This window comes from Rhinolophus sinicus, linkage group LG15 (genome assembly GCF_036562045.2).
Source record: "Rhinolophus sinicus isolate RSC01 linkage group LG15, ASM3656204v1, whole genome shotgun sequence".
Taxonomy (NCBI): Eukaryota; Metazoa; Chordata; class Mammalia; order Chiroptera; family Rhinolophidae; genus Rhinolophus; species Rhinolophus sinicus.
This window is the reverse complement of record NC_133764.1, coordinates 26515976-26536044: the sequence shown is the minus strand read 5'-3', so window position 1 is coordinate 26536044 and position 20069 is coordinate 26515976. Positions and strand designations below refer to the sequence as shown.

The 20069-nt window shown below is 54.3% G+C and overlaps 1 protein-coding gene and 1 long non-coding RNA gene across 2 annotated transcripts in view; one reads left to right on the top strand and one right to left on the bottom strand.

Annotated features, from left to right (window-relative positions):
* The window catches only part of WNT3 (Wnt family member 3), a 48503-nt gene extending 36054 nt beyond the window's left edge, over nt 1-12449 (bottom strand). The window contains exon 1 of the mRNA XM_019733058.2: nt 12217-12449. Coding sequence (XP_019588617.1) covers nt 12217-12296 — 80 coding nt within the window. The 5' untranslated portion in view covers nt 12297-12449. The remainder of the gene's footprint in view (nt 1-12216) is intronic.
* Nucleotides 12428-16286, top strand: LOC141569001 (uncharacterized). Its single transcript, XR_012492361.1, has 5 exons — nt 12428-12509; nt 13085-13219; nt 13635-13801; nt 14386-14499; nt 15530-16286. It is a non-coding gene; the product is annotated as an uncharacterized LOC141569001 (long non-coding RNA).
* The last annotated feature ends 3783 nt before the right edge of the window (nt 16287-20069 follow it).

Sequence of the window (20069 nt, the reverse complement as noted above, 5' to 3'; positions counted from 1 at the left end):
CAGTGAGAAAGAGACTGCTCCTTGAGTGCAAGCGGAAAATCTACAGTGATGTTCATGTCCCCAAGAGACCAAAAGAGAATTAGGGTTTAGATTAAGTCAGGAAAGACTGCAGTCAGACCTAAGGAGGAACTTCCTGACTGTTGGGATGTGGTATCACTGAAAAGGCTGGGAAGCCTGGCAGGCCTGGCTCTAGGCACTTTGTGTCGTGGTTGAAGCTCTGGGATTTGCCACCTGTGGAGCCTTGGGCAATAAAGCGACTGCCTTGGGGCCTCAGTTTTCTCATCTGTGGAATGGGGATAACAAGAGTATCTGCCTTTTGAGGCCATTGGAGGATGTGTGTGCTATATTTCCTCAGCATGCACTATACACAATGAATTATTCACTGGCCCTTAAATCCTGCTTCCTATCTTTTTACTTGGGCTCTGTGAGCCTTGATTTTTCTCAAAGATAAAATGGGGATGCAGATGCTGATCTCATGGGGGTTGTTTTAACTTCAAGGACAGTGCCGAGGTCATAGACTCCATCCTTACTGATAGCTGAGGAAGGCTCCAGAGCTTCTCCTGCAGAAGTTTCAATTAAGATGGAAGACACTGGGTCTGTGGCTAGGCATTCTCTTTCCTGAAGTCAAGGGGCTCGGTGGGATGATCTCCAGAGGTGTTTTCCAAGGGTAGAAACAGAGAAGAGGTGAGAAGCTACTCAGAGCTGGGAGGACACCTGGGCTTCCCTGCTGGTCACTCTTCTCTGTCCCTCTCTGAGGCCCTGTCAGCGGCTGGGGGCTTGGTACCTCCCAGGCCAAATCAATGTCCCTTTAGAGTTTTGCTAAGGGGAAGGGCTTGACTGGCATTGAGGTTCCCTGATGCTCTTCCTGCGTGACCTTGAGCCCGGCCTCCCTCTGCTTTACCTTCCTGCCTATGCCCTACAGTGATGGCTGCTGGGGATGTGGAGGGGGGAGCAGCCCAGATGGAGAGACAGGGTTGATGCCACCAGGGCGTTCCATCACCTGCAGCATGGCAGCAATAGCTCTGGCTGGCTTCCCGGGCAAGGGAAGGTGGGAGGAACCAGATGGGAAGGCATCTGGGAAAAGAGGAAAGCACAAGCTTTGGCCACAGACCAGAGAGCTTCCCAAGAGGAAAAGTGTACCAACTTCAAGTTTAGAATAAAGCAGATCACGGAGTAGAGAAAAGATGGTGACTTCCCAGAGATAAGGCTTTTGTACACTTGAGGAGAAAGCGGATGATAAAGAAACGAATCAGAATTCCTGCAACCCAAACCTATGCAGTCAGGGCACTCCCTAATACAGTAAGATTTTTTTCTTTTTTTTAATTTATGTGCACCTTGCCTCCTTCCAGAAAGGATTTGAAGTGGCTGACAGCAAATATTTATGTCGAAGACTACAGATGTTTATTGAGCATCTACTTTGTACTTGCCAGACACAGAGAACAGAGCAGTGTGCGTGACCGTGCTGTGCACGCTACCCTCCAGGAGCTTAGAATACAAAACACATGGGATTAAATAATAAAATGAAATAGAAAATCAGGATGAAGGAGACGTGGAAGACAAATACGTCAAGTCAAGGTCAATACAGGTACAAGGATTGAGCTTCAAGCTTGACTCTGGGTTTCCTAACGACCAGGAAACTTTATCTGAAAGGAGAAATCACGCTAGTTCCTCAGGAAGAAATAAAGCTAAATACTGTATCGTAGAGGTCAAGTAAAAAGTCATCTCTATCAGACATACTAACACAATAATTGGTTTAGGAAAGAAAGAGGATTCTGTCTGTTTTCTGGTATGTGTATGATGGAGAGTGGATACAAGAAACAAAAAGGATTAAATAGAATGAGAAATCTTGTAGCTGGAAACTATGTGAGGGGTCGTTTACTCTACCTCCCTCCTGTTTTCACAGGTGAGAAAATAGAGGCCCAGGAAGCAGTGATTTGCCCGAGGCTACCACCCCCCAACAAATGGGTCAGTTGGTCACTATTGCCAGCTTCATACAATCCCAGCCTGAGGACATGTGGAAAGTTCGCCAGTGACTTGCAGATGTCCCCAAATAAGAGACTTCCCAGAGGTTCAGAAAGGGTATCAATAACCCAAAGCAGCAGCTCTCAAGTTGAAGGTCAAATGTAATCTTCCTCAAAGCCATCCTCTGAGGAACAAGGTAGAATACGAGTACATAAATTCTTGCCCCAAATAAGAAGTCCACTTCTGAGCCTGAATGGTGTTAGAAGGAAAAAGCTTTGGGTCCAACAGGACAAGGGTTCAGAGTACAGGCTGTGTGACCTGAAGTCTCATCTGTAAAATGGGCAGTTTTGTTCTGGATCATGATGGGAGACTAGGGACCAGACCACAGACACTGGCAACAAACATACTGACCTGTTCCTGCCTAGAGAAACAAGTCCCACCCAATGGGATCTTTAAACTAAAGATTTGGACACCTGAGCGTCGTGTGCGCTGGTGAACTTGGGGGCAGAAATAGTACACAGACAGGAAGCCTCTGCAAATGGAGCTGGGCTGGAGGAAATCATCCCAGGGGAGTTGAGACTACTGTGACAAGGCTTCAGCCTCTGGGACAGCAGCCCCTCAGGTCAGGGGTCAGCAGGCACCAGGTTTGGCTATATTTCCAAGTCAGCGGAAGCCATGTGCTCCGAGCCTTGGGTCATATCTGGGAATGAGGTTTTTATTCATTCTGCCCATTCCGTCTGCTCATGACACTCGTGATTCACGTGTACAGCGGGCACTCTCAGAAACCACTTTTGTCCATGTACTTTTATGGGTATATGACAGGCAGCACGGAGTTGCTCTTGTGTAACTGACCCCGACGGTGTACTGAACTCTGGAGGAGGGAGGCCCAAGGTGGCTAAAACACAGATGCGCTGCTGGGGGGTGACATCTAGTAGAGGAAAATGGTAGAAGGCAGTGGGAATATATGGCATGTCTGTCCCATGGGGGAGAAGGAGGGAGTGATGACATCTTCCCTGCTTGGAGGGCAGTGGTTCAGGAACCTAGGAGGGCTTCTGGAAGGAAGAGGGTTTTGATCTGGGTCTTGAAGGCAAAACAGAATTTCAGCAGTTGAGTGTGGGGCAGGGAGAGAGGGGGTGGCAAAGTATCTCAAAAAACAGGCACAGAGGGATATTGTGGGGCTCATGGGTGGTTGTGAAACGTACACAGGTGGGTAAAGGCCAATCCTAGGGAGCCTCAGTGCCAGACAAGAAGTGGGGAGCCACAGGAGGTTTTAGAGCAAGGGAGAGATACCCTCAGAAACCAGGTTGGGAAGTGGCAAGGAGCTGGACAGGAGGCAGGACGCTTGCTCACTGCACTGCCACAGCCCCTATTTGCATTCCTAATGGACCCTGTAAAGAGATTGGTTTCCCTGCTGGCCCAGCTGGCTCTGGCAGATAAGTGGGACTCTGCCTGGGGCAGCTTTCGCAGAATGGCCCTCCCAACAGACCTGGGCGCTGGGTCCTTTTGCTCCCATCCCCCTCTGCTCCCCAACATGCACACTCTCTCTCTCAGTCCTCCCTTGTTTTCCAGCCTAGTTCAAGGGAATGACCTCCCAGTTTGCAAGCCCTTATCTAGGTGATTAGGGTTTCCTGATGACCACAGGCCCCAGACGAGCCGCAGCACCAGTCCTTTATCCTCAGCCCTCCTCACCTCTACCCACATTTCCCACCATTGTGTCCCTGCCTAGAAATCCTGCTCTGTCTGGCTGAGCCCAGGTCCGGCCTGCGGTCTCTGAGGACTCCCAAGGCCCATGCCCTGAGCGGTGAAACTGGGTTGCCCTGTGCCCACTTGGCCTCAAATCTCTGCTCCCTCCCCTGGGTGCTCCCCTGGGGGCCTCAGGGACCCCCACAGGAAGGAGCTGAGAACTCCACTGGGCCCTGTTCCTTCGTCCTCTTCTGGAAATACCATCTCCTCAAGCTCAGAGGCTCAGAGAGTCCTGATGGGTCCGTTCTGAGCACCCTCTGACCAGACGCTGGCTTTTACTCTTCTTTTCTGGTAGGACAAGCAATGTTAACTTTTCTAGAAAGAATGTGACACGTCTCAAAGGGCTTTCATAAGAAGTATTCCTTCTGAAACTCTTAACAGCCCTGCAGGCAGGTGTTGTTATCATCGCCCATTTTCAGATGAGAAAATCGAGGCCTGGGGTATAGAGGCTCATCCATGATCTCATAGCTGTTTAAGTGTAAAGTTTTGTGCTCAGCCCTCTGCACCCTGGCCTGAGGTCAGCTCTCAGTGACCACCTACGAGGCAGAGATAATCCAAATAGCTGTGTGACCAGAATCCAGCATTGAGAGCTCAGAGCTGGAAGCCCAAGGCCAGCAGCATATCCAACCTCCCTATTTGCTGCAGCCCGGAATAGCGAAGGGAGTTGCTTACTGTCACACTGTCACTAGTGGCAGAGCCAGGTCTCAGGTCCCCTCACTCCCTGCTCAGAAACCACCCACCACCCCACACTGCCCCCTCCTGTCTCTGAACATACTTCTGTGTCTCTGTCCTTTCTCTAGATGTATGGGTGTGCCTGACATTACTGGAATTCACTCCATACACATAATGAGGCCATTTTGAGAAGGTCTGCCTCAGGGGGAACCAGAGAGCTGTCTAGTGTCCCCATCCTGACCCCTGCCAACTCCTCCCGGCTGTACACGCCAAGCTGCAAACAGATAAACGCATTATTGGCCGGGCCTTCCCTACCCCCTGCCCCCGACACACCTTTCTAGCCTCAAGAACTAGAGGCGGAGTTTCGGGGTTTCAGAGCTGCAACGGAGGCTGCCTGAGAACTAAGAAATGTCAGGCCGGTTGCTGCATGGGTCAGCATTCCTAGAAGGAATCCAGATGTCACCACAGCAGGTAACTGAACAGAATGGGGCTGCTTGTCAACAGCACAGAAGTGATTTTGGCTTTCGTAGTTGAATTGCGGTGATTCCCCGAGACACTAGTTTAACGTGTGGATAGGAAAGTTTCTCTCCCTCTGATACAAGGCTGACCCTGCCTGGAGACCCTTCTGGATCTAAGGCAGCCATTGTGTCCACAGAGGCAGGTTGCCTAACACCAAAGAATTGGGTTTTGACCTCTTAGCACAGGGCTCGGTCCTCAGTACCCAGCCTGTGACCCAACAGAAAAGGAGCGCCCTTGACAGAAGGACCTAGAAGCAGTCATTGTATAGGGCGCTGGAGGGAAAGTGTAGGGTTGCCACCCTCAGGAAGATTCTAGAAAACCTGTCCCTAGGTGGGTTAGCCATTCACCTGCCCAGAAGCAGGGAGGAGACCAAGTGATCTCTCCCAGGTGGTCCTGTGTCCCAGCACCCTCTGCACCCCAGACTCCCCTGGAGAAGCCTCAGGAGCCAGGACTTGGGCCTCTTCCCTTTTTCTCCACCTCGTCCACCCCAGAAGCCCTTCCTGCTCTCCCAACCTAGTCTCTCATCGAGGACAGGGAATTCTCTCTTCAGCGTCAGGAGAAAAAGAGGGACCCTGCTTGGAGTTGGGACAGCTACAGGGACAAGGCCTAGAGGAGGGAGGGGGTAGAAGTCAATCACCTTGCTGCCGCCCCACTCATACCTCCACCTCCAAAAGAATGTAATTAAGCAGCAGGCCTCTGCCAGGAGCCAAGCTTTCTGCCTTCCGTCTATAAATCACCTGAATCATCTCTCAGCTCCTGGAGGAGCAACTTCTGCTTGGGCTGCTCCAGGCGGCCCCAGTGCCACTCCCCCCCTCCAGCGAGCCTGCCTCCCCCACCCCTCCTCAGACCAGCCTGAGGTGGCTCCAGGTCCTAGCTGGAAATGGCAGTGGCTGCAAGAGTCTGCAAACTGTGGGGTGGGAGGAGGGGTAGCAGAAACTCCAGTGCTCTCTTTCCCTTCCCTTCCCAGGCAGGCAAAGAGCTGAGTTCAGGTCAACCTGGCCTAGCTCCCTCAAGTTAAGAAAAAAGCTACAGGCTCATGGTCACCAGTGCCAAGTATGTGGCAAACTAGCTCCGAGGATTGAGCCAGGTGGGGCCAATCTGGGAGGGCTTCTTAGAAGAGGAAAGTTTAGATTCAGGACATAAAGGAGTCAAAATAGCTTGCAGACAGGGATGAAAATAACATTATATAATACTTCCTGTATGCCAGGCATTATTCTAAGAGCTTTATATGTATTCACCCATTTAATCTTCACAACAATCCTATGAGCTAGAAGAAGTCATTATTCTAATTTTACAGATGGGGAACTGAGGCTCAGAGAGGTTAACTTGCCCGAGGTCACTCAGGTAGTATATGAAAATGCTGTATGTAAATGTGAGCAGCTTGGCTCTGGGGGAATGTGAACATTTGGAGGTGCAAGCAGGCTGGCTTGGCAGTAGTGGAGCTGCCAGCTTTGGGATTTAGGTCAGATGGGGCTGCAGAAGTAAAGGGCTGGGCTGCCTAAGGCAGGCTCTGAATGTCTGAATGGGTCTGGGAGGGGCTCCCTGGGGGAGTGGCCCTGGGGTGGCCTGGAGCTCCATGCTTCAGAGCAATGAATCAGGTTTCTATGGATTCAAGAGGCAGAAGGGACCCCTAAGGATGGTCAAGAAAAAGGCAGACCAGTAGGAGGCAGGGTCTTGAAGTGCAGAGAAGGAAAGGGACTCTTCCTAGGTCACACAGCCAGTCAGCGGTAAACTCAGAACTCAGACACAAGCCTCGCCACTCCTGGCTCCTCGCCACTTCCTGGCACACAAGATAACATGAGCGCATAGATGTCATATCAGGATGGCCTTAACCTTTGAGTGCAGCATGTCTCCTCCACCTAGGGACAGGGGTAGAGAATATCTTCCCCTCTGGTGGCTTGAGAGGGGCACTGTGACTCAGAGCAGGGTGAGTAGAAAAGACTCGAAGCCCATATCCTCCTCGAACTCGGGGCTCACCCCATTCTGAAGCCAGAAAGGTCTTCCTTTTTTCCATTCTCCCCAGAAGGGTCTGTTAGCTGCATCCTTCTCTGAGAACAGTCACCTCTCCTGCCCCAAACCCAGGCTTCTTGTCTCCTGCCCAGACCAAGGAGAGACCTGTTCAACATCTAGAGAAAACCCTGGGGTCCAAGCTCCCTTCCCCCCACTTCATGTCCATATCACCTTTTCAATTTGACATCTGCCAAGTACCATTCAGGTTTATGGGCATTAAGTTCTGTGGCGGGCAGGAGGGGGACACCTGCATAGCTAAGTCTACTCTTTGGGGTTCCCACCTAGAACCCTTTCTGTCTTCATCGGTGACTGAGCCTGCACCCAGATGCCACAGAGTGGGGGTGCTGGTGGGATCTGGCTGGGTTTGCCACTGGGAAAACTGTAGGAAGGGAGGAGAGAGTGCCAGCTAAAGGACTGGGCACCATGGTCTGTCTCTTGCTTTGACCTTTCCCCCTGTCATGTGGGAGACCCTGCTCGCTGCGCCATTTGTCGTGCAGGAGACCCGGTGGGGTCTCTGGTCCCGCTCCCCCCATACAAGAACGCAGGATATGGTGAGGCCAAAAAGGAACACCCACGGAGCCATAGGTAGGGGAGTCATACCACTATATTCTCTCTGGCGGCACTATACTCTCACTGGAGGCTGGATCCACACTGTCCGCAAACTGCCATCCACACTTGCCAGCCCAGCCACCATCTTCTTGCTAGGCCCCCATTCTTTCTCTCTTTCTGCTAGCGTAGCCACAGCAGTTATATTAGTGGCCAATGGCTCGCTGGTTACAGCTGATGGCCAACTAGCCACAGCTGATGGCCATGCAATCACAGTTGATGGCCATTTACTACCTGAGCCAGCACCTGTCTATGTGAGGCCGAGAGCCTGGAAACTGCTTTCTGGGGCTCTGTCCCCACACCCCCCGAAGGTCTTCCCACTGGGCAGTCTTCCCACACCTTAGGCTCCCCGGGGCTGGGATGATGGTCAGGGTCCAGACTCCACCCATGGCTCACCTCTTAGCCCTGGAGCTGTTGACAAAATGCTGAGATTCTGGGAGAACTTTCCCTGACAGTCACCCCTTCCCCCATGCCTTCCCCACACATTAAAGCAGGTTCTTCCAAGAACATAACTCAGCTCCAGGCTCCTGGTATTATTATAACGTTTGACCTGTTTTGCCTTTTTTTCTTTTTTTTAAAGCAAAATGTGGTCCCATCAGAAGAATACAAACAGATCAGCCAACTTTGGACACCAAGCTCCGCCTACAGTGGGGGTGGGGTGGGCAGGAGAGCTGTTAACTCACTTCCAAGAGACCTGGATTAGTTTCTCCACCACATCCCCGCAGGGAAAGGCCTGCCCTGGAAGGGAGACCACCCGCTTAAAGCCTGGCCATCCGATCTGGTATCTGCCCATCTGTCTGTCTGTCTGTCTGTCTGTGGGATCAACAGCCTCCAGCCAGCTCAGCTCCTCAGCCAGCCCCAGCCCAGCCAGCTGTAATTCCTGCCTGTTACAAGTGTTAACACCTGGCCCGGGGGCCTTCCTCCCCCGCAGTCTCCAGGTGCCTCCCTGGGCCCAGCCCACTGACCCCCACAGGGTTTGACTGAACATGTTCACAAGCCTCTGAAAAGGGGGTGGAGGTAGGAGTGGGTTGGGGAGGCAGGGGGATACCTGACAGATGGGGAAACCGAGGCAGGGCTTAGGGCAGGCTCTTGAGTCAGGGGATGAATGGGTCTCAGGATGGTGGAAGGAGAACTCAGATGTATTTCGCAGCTCACTGCCCTTGACTTTTGCGGAACTTTCCCCTGGGAGCTGTGAGGCAGGGCAGGCTTGTGATCCCTGGATGAAAGGAGGTAACAGAGGTCCAGATGGGTGGGTCACACAGTCGTGGGGTACGCTACCGATCCCCAACATAGGCCCCTTCCATCAGGGCCTCTCTGCCTCTGGAATGTAGCAGGCTCTCGGCAGGGCCCTGATAAGATAGTTCATTTTCTCCCCCAAGAAGGAGAAGAAAGACAAGTTCCTCCAACTAGGCGTTAACTGCGACTGACAAGAAGAATTCTAGAAATCAGTGCTTGCTGTCACCTCTTCCTGTCCGAGCTCCTCCACTACTTGGCTGCAGGGCCCCGGAGCACGTCTCCTCCTTCTGTGAGCCTCTCTGTCTGAGGACCCTCATAGCTCTACCTCTGGTGCACCTTCTCAGGGGCTGAGCAGTGCAGGACATGGTGGGGTAGGGGAGCCTTCCTGAGGGGTGACATGGACAGAAATTCCAGCTAACTGATTTCCCCCGTAAATCCCTCCTGGGGAATGTGTGAGCTGGGTGGGCCAAAGGGGGAAGCCACCATGGGCTCAGATGCTAGAAGGACTGGAATCTGACTGCCAGGGTGGGGGGGAGGCGGGGGGGGCTTACGGGGGGCAGAGTGGGAACAGGACTCTGAAGCCCATCCCCTCTACTGTCTCAGTCCCGGCCCTGAGCAGGTGAGTCAGCCTCCATCCCAGCTCCAAGACCGAAGCCAATCAGCCTGAGAAGGCCGGGCTGCTGACCCCAGTCCTCAAGACAGACAGGGCGCTCTTGTGCCAAAGAAGGCTCTGCAGCCCTGGCCCCACACCTCCCAGCCCAGATCCCAGCTCAGCTGTGCCCCTTGCAGCTTCCTTGTTAGACCTTTGTCTCCTGCTGGACTGTCCCTCCAGGACCATGGACACCCACCAAGCAGCCAGTCATGGGAGGTCATTCACACCTCCAGGTAATGTGTGCAAACATATCTATAACCACGGTCCCAGCCATGGTCACTGGCCCTTTAGGACAGGGTCACAGGCAGACCCAGACACAGCCCTCATACTCACACTTACAAGCACAATCAGGTCACGGCCGTGAGCGCTGATATCCATGCACAAAGACATCCGTGGGGCTTTCCCCTTACACTGTCATGAAGGCATGTGCACACACGCACACATGCGCACACACACACACACATGCCCAGTCATGAACACAGTCATGCAGTGTCGCAGGCAGACACAGGTGCTGACCTTGACATGGGCACAGATACTTCTAGACTTTGTCTCACACATACACATCATACAATCAGCCACTTGCTGACACTTGTATGCAGACACAGCACACCCTGTCACGGGCCGTGGATCCCCCAAGCACATCCCACCCGAGTTCACAGCCACAGCAGTCACCCAGTTGCAGGCACAGACACTCCTACACACACAGCACACCCATGTACAGATGACAGCCCTTAGGGTCATAGACCTAGAAAACACACACACACACACACACACACACACACACACAGACACACACACACTCACGTCTCTCTGCTCAGACAAAGCAGCATCCCTGTCCCCCCAACCCCCAAACAAGACATATGTCAAGCATGACGTTAGGGCCAGTGCCCTGGCTTTCCAGGTTTTCCCAACATCTTTCTGTAGGGTGGTCCCTATCCAGATGCTCCCCAATATACCAGATGTGGTCCCTATCCAGATGTTCCCCAATACACCAGACCCTCATCCCCACAGGCACTGCCCCAGGAAGCCCTCCTCCAGTTCACAGGGTAGGGGAACCTGGTCTCTCTTTCTCATCCCTGTAGCCTGTGGGCTTCCAAGCCGTCTCTTCCTATCCTCACCCTGGCCAGTGTCCCTGTAAAAGCAAAGAACAGCATGGCCTGAGCCGGGGAATGGAAGGGGGTCAAGAAGGGCAGGAGAGGCAGGACTGATTTCCACAGCGGCCTTTCCCACAACCAGCAAAGCCCCTGGCCCGGAATCCTGGCTGCCCCTGCCACCCCACAGACTTCTTTATATACAGGCGGCCTCAGGCCAGCCCAGCGCCATGGGAAGGATGGATTAGGCAGAAGAGAGACTACCCCTCGGGTGTCTGTCCTGGGAGCAACTCTCAGCACCCTCTAAACAGAGACCCTTGGCCGTGCCCTGCTCCTGCCCCCATGCCTGCCCCCAAACACCCAAACACAAATGCAGCTACCCCCAAATAACTGGAGGCAGACTCAGGGTGTGGCCCCCCAATCTCTTGGCTCTGCCTCCCTTATCCTGAGCTGGGGAGGGGGTGGCAAGGCAGGGAAAGGGGAACATGCAGGTGGCAACACACCCCAGTGGCTCTTCTCTCTGACTTTCACCCCAGGCGCCACAGCCCCTCTTCTTACTCACAGATCCCAAATTCTTCCTCCTCACCTCCCACCCCCCCAGGCCGAGGCTCTCCTACATCCAGGAGGGGAAGATTCTTTAATTAAAGTTTTCCGGAATGCAGGGGGCTGGGGACTGAAGAGAGGCGGGTGTAATTTAGAGAACTGGTTTTCAGTGTGTCTTTCCCCTCTGGCCTCTGGGACCTGCCGGGGGGCGATGGGGCCGCTTGGAAAACAAGGGGACTCCCAGGAACTGGAGCTCCCAAAGGGCTGTTTATTCCTTGGTCAGCACCCCCATACACGCACACCCCCCCAAAACACCATGCGTTGTTTCCCAGCCTTATTTACTAAAAATGTCTTTTGTATCCCCGCATTTCTCAGGGGTGGAATTCTCCTCTCCCTTTCTCCTCGGTCCTTGGTTTTCCAAAAGGAACGAATTTGACATGGAGAATTGGGTTTTTGGTCAAAGAACAAACCCACCCCCTTCTGAACAACTACATTTTCAAGGAGCCCCCCTTTCGCCAGGATGGACAAGCAAGAAATGAATAAAATCCGAATTCAATGGCATCTCAGATAAGCAAATACCACATTCACTTCTGAGGCTCAAGATTAATCTAGAGCAGAGTGGGGAGAGTCTGATGAAATCCCCCCCATTCCCCTACCCCTGGGATCCCTGAAGCCATTAGGGTCTGAAATATGAAGGCAAAAGGGGGTTATTGTGGGGAAATCTCTTGATGGAGGCGCCGGCAGAGGTGGGGGTGGCAGGGAAGGAACAGGAGGATTTTGCCCATGAAGACCCCAAAATGGAGAAGAGGAGTGGCTGGGCCCCAGGGACAGCGCTGGATTTTCAGAAACCCAACTGCAAGCAAATGGAGGGTCTTTGGGGTCCCCAGATTCAGATGGGTGGAGGGTTAGGATCTAAGAACAAGAGACCTTCTGAGGTGGGTAAAGTCCTCCAGCCTCTGCGGCGAGTAGCAGGGAAAATGGTGATTATCACAGAAGCCAGGAGTTGGATTCTGAAGGCGACACCAGCAGAAAATCCAGGAGGGGTGGGTGGGTGGGGGGCTGGAAAAAGGCAAGGAGAAAGGAGCCCCAGCCCTGCTGCAGCCCACCCCCAGCCGGCGCCCTCCACCTCCCCGGGACTCGGCGAAGCAATCGGGCCGCGGGCAGACAAGAGGCGAGTCTTACCACCAAATTGGGTAGCCAGCGAGGACCCTGGTGCCACAGAGTAGGAGGCCGAGGAGCAGCCCGAGCAGGTGGGGCTCCATTAGAAGCAGCGCCGAGGAGGAAGTTTGCCCGCGACCATGAAGAGGGGGAGCGACGCCCCCAATAGTTGGAACAAAGTCCACTTGAGATTGGAAATGACTTTCGGGCTTGTCAGAAGCGCACCTCCACCCGCAGCCGCCCCCCTCCCGAGCCCAGCGCGAAGCAGCCGGGTTTGAGGATGTCAGCGAGCAGCCAATCAGCGCCCGCGGCCTAAGGTAAGAGATGAGTCTGTAGTTCAGCCTGTCAATCACGCTCCCCTCCCGCCCGGCCCACGAGTCGGGCTCCGGGAAGGGCATCGCCCAGCAAACTTGGGCAAAGCCCGCGCCCCGTACACAGTGAGAACTTGAGGGGACACGGCACGTTGGACCCTTTGCTGGCCCGGGACCGCCACGGCCCCTCGCCTGCCAGGTTTAGGGAGCTGGGGCTTTGATCGGGGCGTTCACGTGGTGCCGGGTTGGCCTGGGCATGGATAGGTGCCTCCTTTTCTCTCGGGGGACCGTGACCCCTTGGGACTTGGGCCCGTGAGGAATCGACAGTAGAAAGCACAGAGATGTTTCCAGAAGCCTCGCTCCGCAGGACAGGATCCGAGGGTCGAGGAGGGGGTTGGGAAATGCAACCCCTCCCAGCCTCCAGCCTCCCAAGCCCTCGAGCCACCAGTCGCTCGACCCTGCCTCCGGAGGCCGCTTCCCGGGTGTCCGAGAGGCGCGCAGAGGGGTCCGCGGAGTCTCGAAGGTCTGGCTGCGGGCGGCGCCGGGGGACAGAGCGGAGTGTCATTTGAGTCTTTTGTCAGGGATCAGATCGGTATCGGGACCTCCTGCTGCCTTTGCATTTCCTGCAACTGACACCAGCGGCCAGTTGCATTTCCTGCTCCGGAGCCGGGTCACTTTCTCTTCCTCGAGCGGTTCAGGCCCGGCCTCCAGCTCAGGTCAGAAGCACGACCCGCAGTTTCATTTGGATTTTATAGATGAACCGTCTTGAGGGGGTGAAATACAGCAACCTCAGCAGGGAGCTGTTGGGGTCTTTGGAAGACCCTGCTGCCCTCCAGGCACAACCCCCACCCCCTAATTCCCCTGCCTGAAGCCCTTGGCTCCAACCTGGAGTTTTGGTGATAATGCCCTTTTTTCCTGTGTGGACACCAAATACACCCAAATACCCCACCGGTCACCATAGGTAAAAAGACCTTCCAAGCCGGGTGGGTTCTTTCTGTCCTCTCCCTCTCCAGACTCAAGGAATTAGGTCTCATCCCTGAGTGGTCTTGAGATGGAGGACAGACCTTGGGGGGACTCTCCCACTGTCGCTTGGGTGGCCTGCCCCCCAAACCCCTTCCCTGGCCACCCAAGATCCCCAGAGGCACTTGAGACCCTGGAACAGCCCTGGGCCTGGAGTGAAGAAAGCAAGGCCAGTGAGAGGCGGGCAAGGGCCACTGCTCAGGAAATTGAAACAGAAGGGGCAGCGCAAGAGCCGACCCCAAGTCCTGCTGAAGCCTGGAACGCAGGCTTTCCACCAGGTGAGGGACACGGCTGGAGCAAGTTCATACCAGGGGGCCAGATGTTTCTGGCCTTTGATATAGGCCACCCGTGCCCACCGCTCGAACTCACTGCCCCTGCGCATCCTGAGAGCCTTCTCCGCACAAGGCTGCTTCGGGCGCGGGGAGCTTGGGGAACTGGCCCGGGGCACCAAGGGTCGGGAGAGCCGTCTGGGCTTGTCACGGCTTCTGCTGCGTTCCTAGCCCGACTGGAGGGGGTGGGGTGGGGGGAGAGATGAAAGAGAGGAGGGAAGGGGAGAAAAGGGAGACACAGAGTGCAGAAGGGGGTGGGGGGGGGGAGAAGAGGCTGAGAGACCGAGAGTGAGAAGTGGAGACAGAGAGAGAAGAGGGAGGGGACACTAGCAGAGGAAGCCCAAGGAGAAAGAAGGGAAAAGGGGGGAAGAGGAGAGGCTGAGAGGGGGAAGGATGAGCAAGGTGAAGAAAAAGCCCTCACCTCCCCAAGGACACTGGATGGGCTGGAGGCTGCGGAGATGGGGACCCTTAGAGATGCCACCGTGGAGGGCTGACTCTGGGCATGACTCTGGGTTTCTGATTCACCTGGACAGGAAGTCGCAGTGGATTTGCCATTGTCCCTAATTGTGGATCCCCAGAGCCCCGGCTCTTGGAGCAGAGAGCCCTCCACACACACACTCCACTCTCAGCTGGTTTTCTGATCAGAGGTACCTGCTGGAACTCAAATCTTGCCTGACAGTGTGGGGGACTCCAGAGCCCTATAACCAGTTTTCTGAGAGCTGAGGAGGGCTATCCCTGGCCACCAAGATACCAATATGGATTCGATGTGGTTGGGAGGTGGGGGCTGGATTAGATGACCTCTTGGGGTTATTTCTGGGCCCCAAGATTCCACAGGTGGCAGCCCTGGGCAGTGGGGGCAAAAGATTTCTGAGGCTTCAGGTGGGGTGGGGGTTAGCTGAGATATTCCCAGCCAGTAGCTCTGGGCCATGTAGATAAGACTGGCCATTCCCTGAAGGGCCACATTGTATCTGATGCCTCCTCCAGGCAGCCTGGGAGCTCGGGGAGACCCAGGTCCTGAGCATGGGGAAGGGAATGAAATAGAGGCCGAGGAACAAGTGGGTGGGAGGGTGGAATCTAGACGTGTGCTGGCCTCGCAGCCTGAGAAAGTAAAGGAGAGCACGGGAGAGGCAATGTGGGAACTTGTTAGTGGCCCTACATGGCCCTGGAGAATGGAAGCTGTGTGGGGATTTCCCCCCCACTTGAAAGCTCCTCAGAGGAGGGGATTCCTGAGCCCTTTCCCCACCCCTGCCAGGTGTCCTTCCTTCAACACAGGCTTAATTTCCTTCCTCCTGCCCGCCCAGAGCTGCTGGAACACAGGAATAGTCCCTGCCCAGGAGGGGGAGGGTGCCCCCATGACACGTGTCACAAACGGAAACACCCTCTGTCAAATAGGCACCCGGGACCGCAGGGTAGGTTGCATTGGATGGGGGAAAGGGTTAAATTCACTCCAAGGCCAGCTAGAGTGAGTGAGGTGGAACTTTCCATGCGGTGGACCCCAAGGCCACCCTCCCTAAAATGGGAGGGTGGCCTCTTGATAAAGGGCAAAGAGGGCCGCCAGGGCCAGGGTCCAGGGGCCTGGGGGCTGGGGGTTGGCACGTGGGAGGCATTTTGTTATGGGTGTGAATATCGGGGACCCCAGACTGATAGCCCATCCCCATCCCACCCCCACCTCTCTAGATGCCCCCAGGTTCCTTTTGATGTGCACTCCCCGGGGGCACACAGCCTTGGGCAGTGGATTCAGGCCGCTGGACCGCGCCCCCTGAAGAGGCACCGCCAAGACAAAGAACACGGCCGCCTGGCCCCCGCCCGCCCGCAGGGGGCTACCGGTCTGTCGCGCGGAGGGAGGAGAAAATCTCCGATTTTGCTGGGAACATGCCGGATGGCTGCTGGGTGCTGGGGCCGGGGAGGCTGGGGCCGGGGAGCCAGGCGCCCAGACCCGCCTGGGGAGGATGAAGGGAGAGCGAAAGCTGCTGCAGGCTGAGGAAACAGCAAGTGTGGAAAGGCCAGAGGCCTGAAACAACGTGACCCACGCCGGGAACCGCATGAAGCAGGCACGTGGGGCTCCACGATCTCCGACGGGTAGAGAGGGGCATTGAACTTTCTGCTGAGAGCCATAGGAGCCTTAGAACGGTTTCAAGCCAGCTCTTTGGAGGCCACTAGAAAACGGGGCAACCTGTAAGCACGCTGGCCATAGCGTGGGTGGTGGGCGAAGGACTTTATTTATTTAAATTGCCCAGAGTAGAAATGCCAGAAACCTGCACAGGGCAAGCACACTGGTGAACAGCAAATGTCAATGGAACGCACCAAGGCGCCCCTCCACCTGAAGCCTACCAGCCTTTCGGTTGCCCGACCCCTCGCACCCTCTGGCGGCGGGGCTGATAATAAAGCAGGGAGTCTGCAGGCGAGGAAGGAGGCCCTGCCCCGCCCTGCACCTGTGGGCGGGGAGCTTGCTCCTGTGGGTGAGCAGCTGGGATCTTTGGGGATCCGGGTTAAGTAGGCGTTCTTGGGAGTGAATGCCCTTAATCTACTTCGCAATCCCTGAGCTTAGTTGGGGATAAGGTGTGCATGGCTTGGGTCTCCCCTCACTTCTCCACACAGGTGCTCCCTTGGGAGGGCGGGCCAGGCCGAGATACAGGACGAGGGCAGGTGAGGCGATGAGAGGTCCCCAGCTTGCACTCCCTGCGGCTGCATCAGCCTTGTGTCAGTGGAGATATGGGAGGCTGCAAACAGCAGGGTGATGTCACCGAGTCCTTCCTGGTCTGGCCCACCCGCACCCCAACATCACAGGTGCCACCTGTGGGAACATGAGGGGTTTTCCCTGTCATAGTAGTTCCTCCATACTTAGTCATCTCCAGTTCCCCGAGGGCTGGAAAATGATTCGGGGTCAAAGTCTTTTAGAAGGGTGGGAGCAACAGAAAGAATGGGGTGGGGAGGGCACCACTGGCCAGCTGCCAATTATCTCTGACCCTCCTCTATTCCATGTAAGGTGGAGATAATACTTTATATCTTATAGGGAGTTGTCAGCGTTAAATGAGAACTGTGCTGACAGAATGCCAGACCGCGGATGGTGAATGATAAATATTGGGTTTCCTTCTTCTCCTCTTAGGAGCTGAGGAACAGGCCGCTCTCTCTTGAGTCACTCCTTCTGCCCTGCCAGCCTCAGCAGTTCGACCTCAGGCACCCAGGAACCTCCTCCAGAAGGATTTATCCAGGAAAATCTTGTCTGACATTCCCACTGGAGACCCACCTCAAAATCTGCTCTTCAGAGACACCCCTCCAGACGACTAGCTGCCCCCCACCCTATCCCTCTGGCCTTCTTATTCCACTTTATTTTTCTGCATAGCCCTTAACCTTGACCTTATCTTACATACATGACACATCAAATACACCTGTGAAGTTGCTCACTTAATGTCCGTTTCCTACTCTAAAATCTAAACCCCTTGGGATTAATGAAGCCCCAACGCCCAGAGCAGGGTCTGGCACATAGTAGGCCTCTTATAAACATTGTTGATGACTGGCTGAGGATGAGAGAGAGGAGCAGGGGCTGAGGCCGCAGATGGGAGGACCACTGTCACCTGTCAGGGTTCCATATGGCCCATTGGGGTCCTCATTTCCCCATCTCAAGTAGAGCTTGGCCCCTAGAGCTCCCCGCTCATCCCAGCTACCCCACTGTTTTTTGGCTCCTGCTTCCCTCTCAGGTGACCCCTGTACTGCCCCAAGTGGAGTGAGATGAGGGGCTGGCAGCCTGTCTGGAACTGCTGCTGCACAGAGCGCCTGGGGCCTTGTGTGGTCCTTCTGTGTGCACCATGTTCCCCCCTTGCCTCTCTTTCTCTTCCTCTCCTCTTCCTTCCTCCTTTTCAGCCTTCCTCCATCCCCTTTCTTCTGCCTTTGCTTCAGAGCCCTGAGTCTCCCACCCAGACATGGCTGGCCTGCCTGAGGCCTTGGGGCTCTAATCCAAGGTCAGTTCCTGCCAAGGAAGCGATCCTTGTGCAGGAAAGTAGAGCCAGACTTCTGCATGTCTGTCTGTGTGTGGCTAATGACATGGCTTCTCTTGGTCACTCCCAGTTTTCCTTCCACTCCCTGGTGGGTGGGACATAAGCAGGCATAAGAGAGGAGGAGAGCCCCGGATGCAGCCCAAAGGCCATCCCTCATTTCTTCTGTCTCCAATCTCAGCCAAGCTAAGGCTCCCCTTTACCTGGCTCCAAGGGCAGGGAAGGGTTTCTGTTTTTCCCAGCACCCACAAATATCCACTTGGTGCCTGCTGTGGGCAAGGCCTGGGGCTGAGCTCCAGGGAGGACTGGTCCATCCCCAAGAAGCCTGCCTTTCTCGTTAATAACCCATCCATCCAGCCTCGCCCCCATCCCCCCCACACACACGCTGCACACAGTAGGTGTTCTCTGCATGCGTTGGATGGTTCATTCATTTAACACATCTTCACTGAGCACAAGGTGAGCACTGGTGACCAAGCACAGTCCAGGTTTTGGCCTTGCCGTGTGCTGGGGAGACAGTTATCCATCACATGATCAAATAAAATGTTTCCTTCCAAACTAGGAGCTGTGATGGTTCTTTCTATCTCAGGGGTCTTGGGAGAAGATTTTGGTGGGAGCACGTTAGGGAAATAGGGTAGAACAAGCCTAATACTATCTTTGGAGAGGGTGCAGAGATTTCTGGTCAAATCCTGGCTTGTACCCTCCAGAGCTCTGCCAGCTAATTTTTCCCCCACAGACAAGTGCAGCCTGCAGCACCATTGCTGGAACCTCAGGTTGGGCCCTGCCATTGGCCCTGGGTCCTGGGAGCCTGGACACATGAATGGGGGCTCAGGGGGCTGGCAGTTGAATCAGAGCTTCCTTGCCAGCAGGAGCCCAGGAGCAGGTGGCTCTGTTTGTGATCGGCATAGACAGGTCCTTGGGCAATGCAGGGGCACCTGTCTGGCATTGCCCCACACCTGACACAACCCGTCGCCGTTGCTCCTTCACCTTGGTGAGGCCTGAATAGAGTTCCATGTTTCTGGCTGGGGAGACCCTCTGTCTGAGTGGTTGTCTTAGAGCCCAGATATTATGCCATCACCACTACCCCCAAAGAATCCCAGCTCTATCTCTTACTGTGTGACACTGAGCACATTACCTACCCTCTCTGAGCCTGTTTCCTCATCTGAAAAAAATGAGGAATCTGCCTCAAATGGCTGTTGCCTATTTAGTGAAGTGATGTCTGCTGTGTCCAGAATAGCACTTGAGACATGTTAAGTAATCAATAAGTGCCACTTCCATTCCTTGATGACACTCAGCTACTTTCTCTTGAGTCTCTTGAGGGCAAAGTCTTCTATTTATTTAGGTTGTAGTGTAGCTTACACTGCTGGCCCCTTCCTCTAGGCTGGTAGAGTTCCCCAGTTTGTACTCACCCCTTCCCAGCCTGGCTCAGAGATAAATCCCGATTAGTCTAAGCCCATCATGGGGCCCCCTACCCTTTACCAGGGATTGGTTTAAGAATAGACGTGTTAATTAGGTTCAGCCAATGAGACATGAGAGGAGGTCTGTTGAAGGGTCCACAAGGACTTCTGGGAAAACTCTATTTACACTCTTAAAATGAAGCTAAGAAATGTCCGGTTTTCCTGCTTTTAGACATCATTGCATCTGGTGGGGAGGGTGATGCCTGGAGCTGCAGCAGCCATCCTGCGACTACGAGGGAAGAAAATGAGTCTGAAGAAGAAAAGAGCAAAGAGAGAAAACGAAGCTGGATCTCTGACACCATTGCTAAGACATCAGCTGACCCCAGGGGAGTCCTGCTTTGGAGCTTCTTGTTAGGTGAAATAATACATTTTCCTTGTTTTTTTTTAGGCCACTTCCAGCTGTTTGTTGCATCCAAAGTCCTCCTAACTGAAATCTGTATCCTCCTGCCCATCGTGTCTGGTACAGGGCAGTTAGATGAAGTGTTGTTGATTGACTTACAAGTTGAGTTGCTTTAATTTAAGGGCTAGTTAGGCTTTTTCTCCTTTGTTTGGGGGTTTGGTCTGGGTGGAAGTAAGGTTGTAGTTGCAGCCTGGAGTTGGAGACTCACTCTGAGATGGCTTGGGGGGAGAAAGAAACAACAAAAGAAAGGGTGTAGGCTTGAGGCAGGGTTTGAAACTAATCCAGAATGTAGTCCCATCTCATGCTGTCTTTTCCTTAACAGCAGTTTAATTGCTAATAGTACAGGGTATCTTCGGGGAGAGATGAAAATG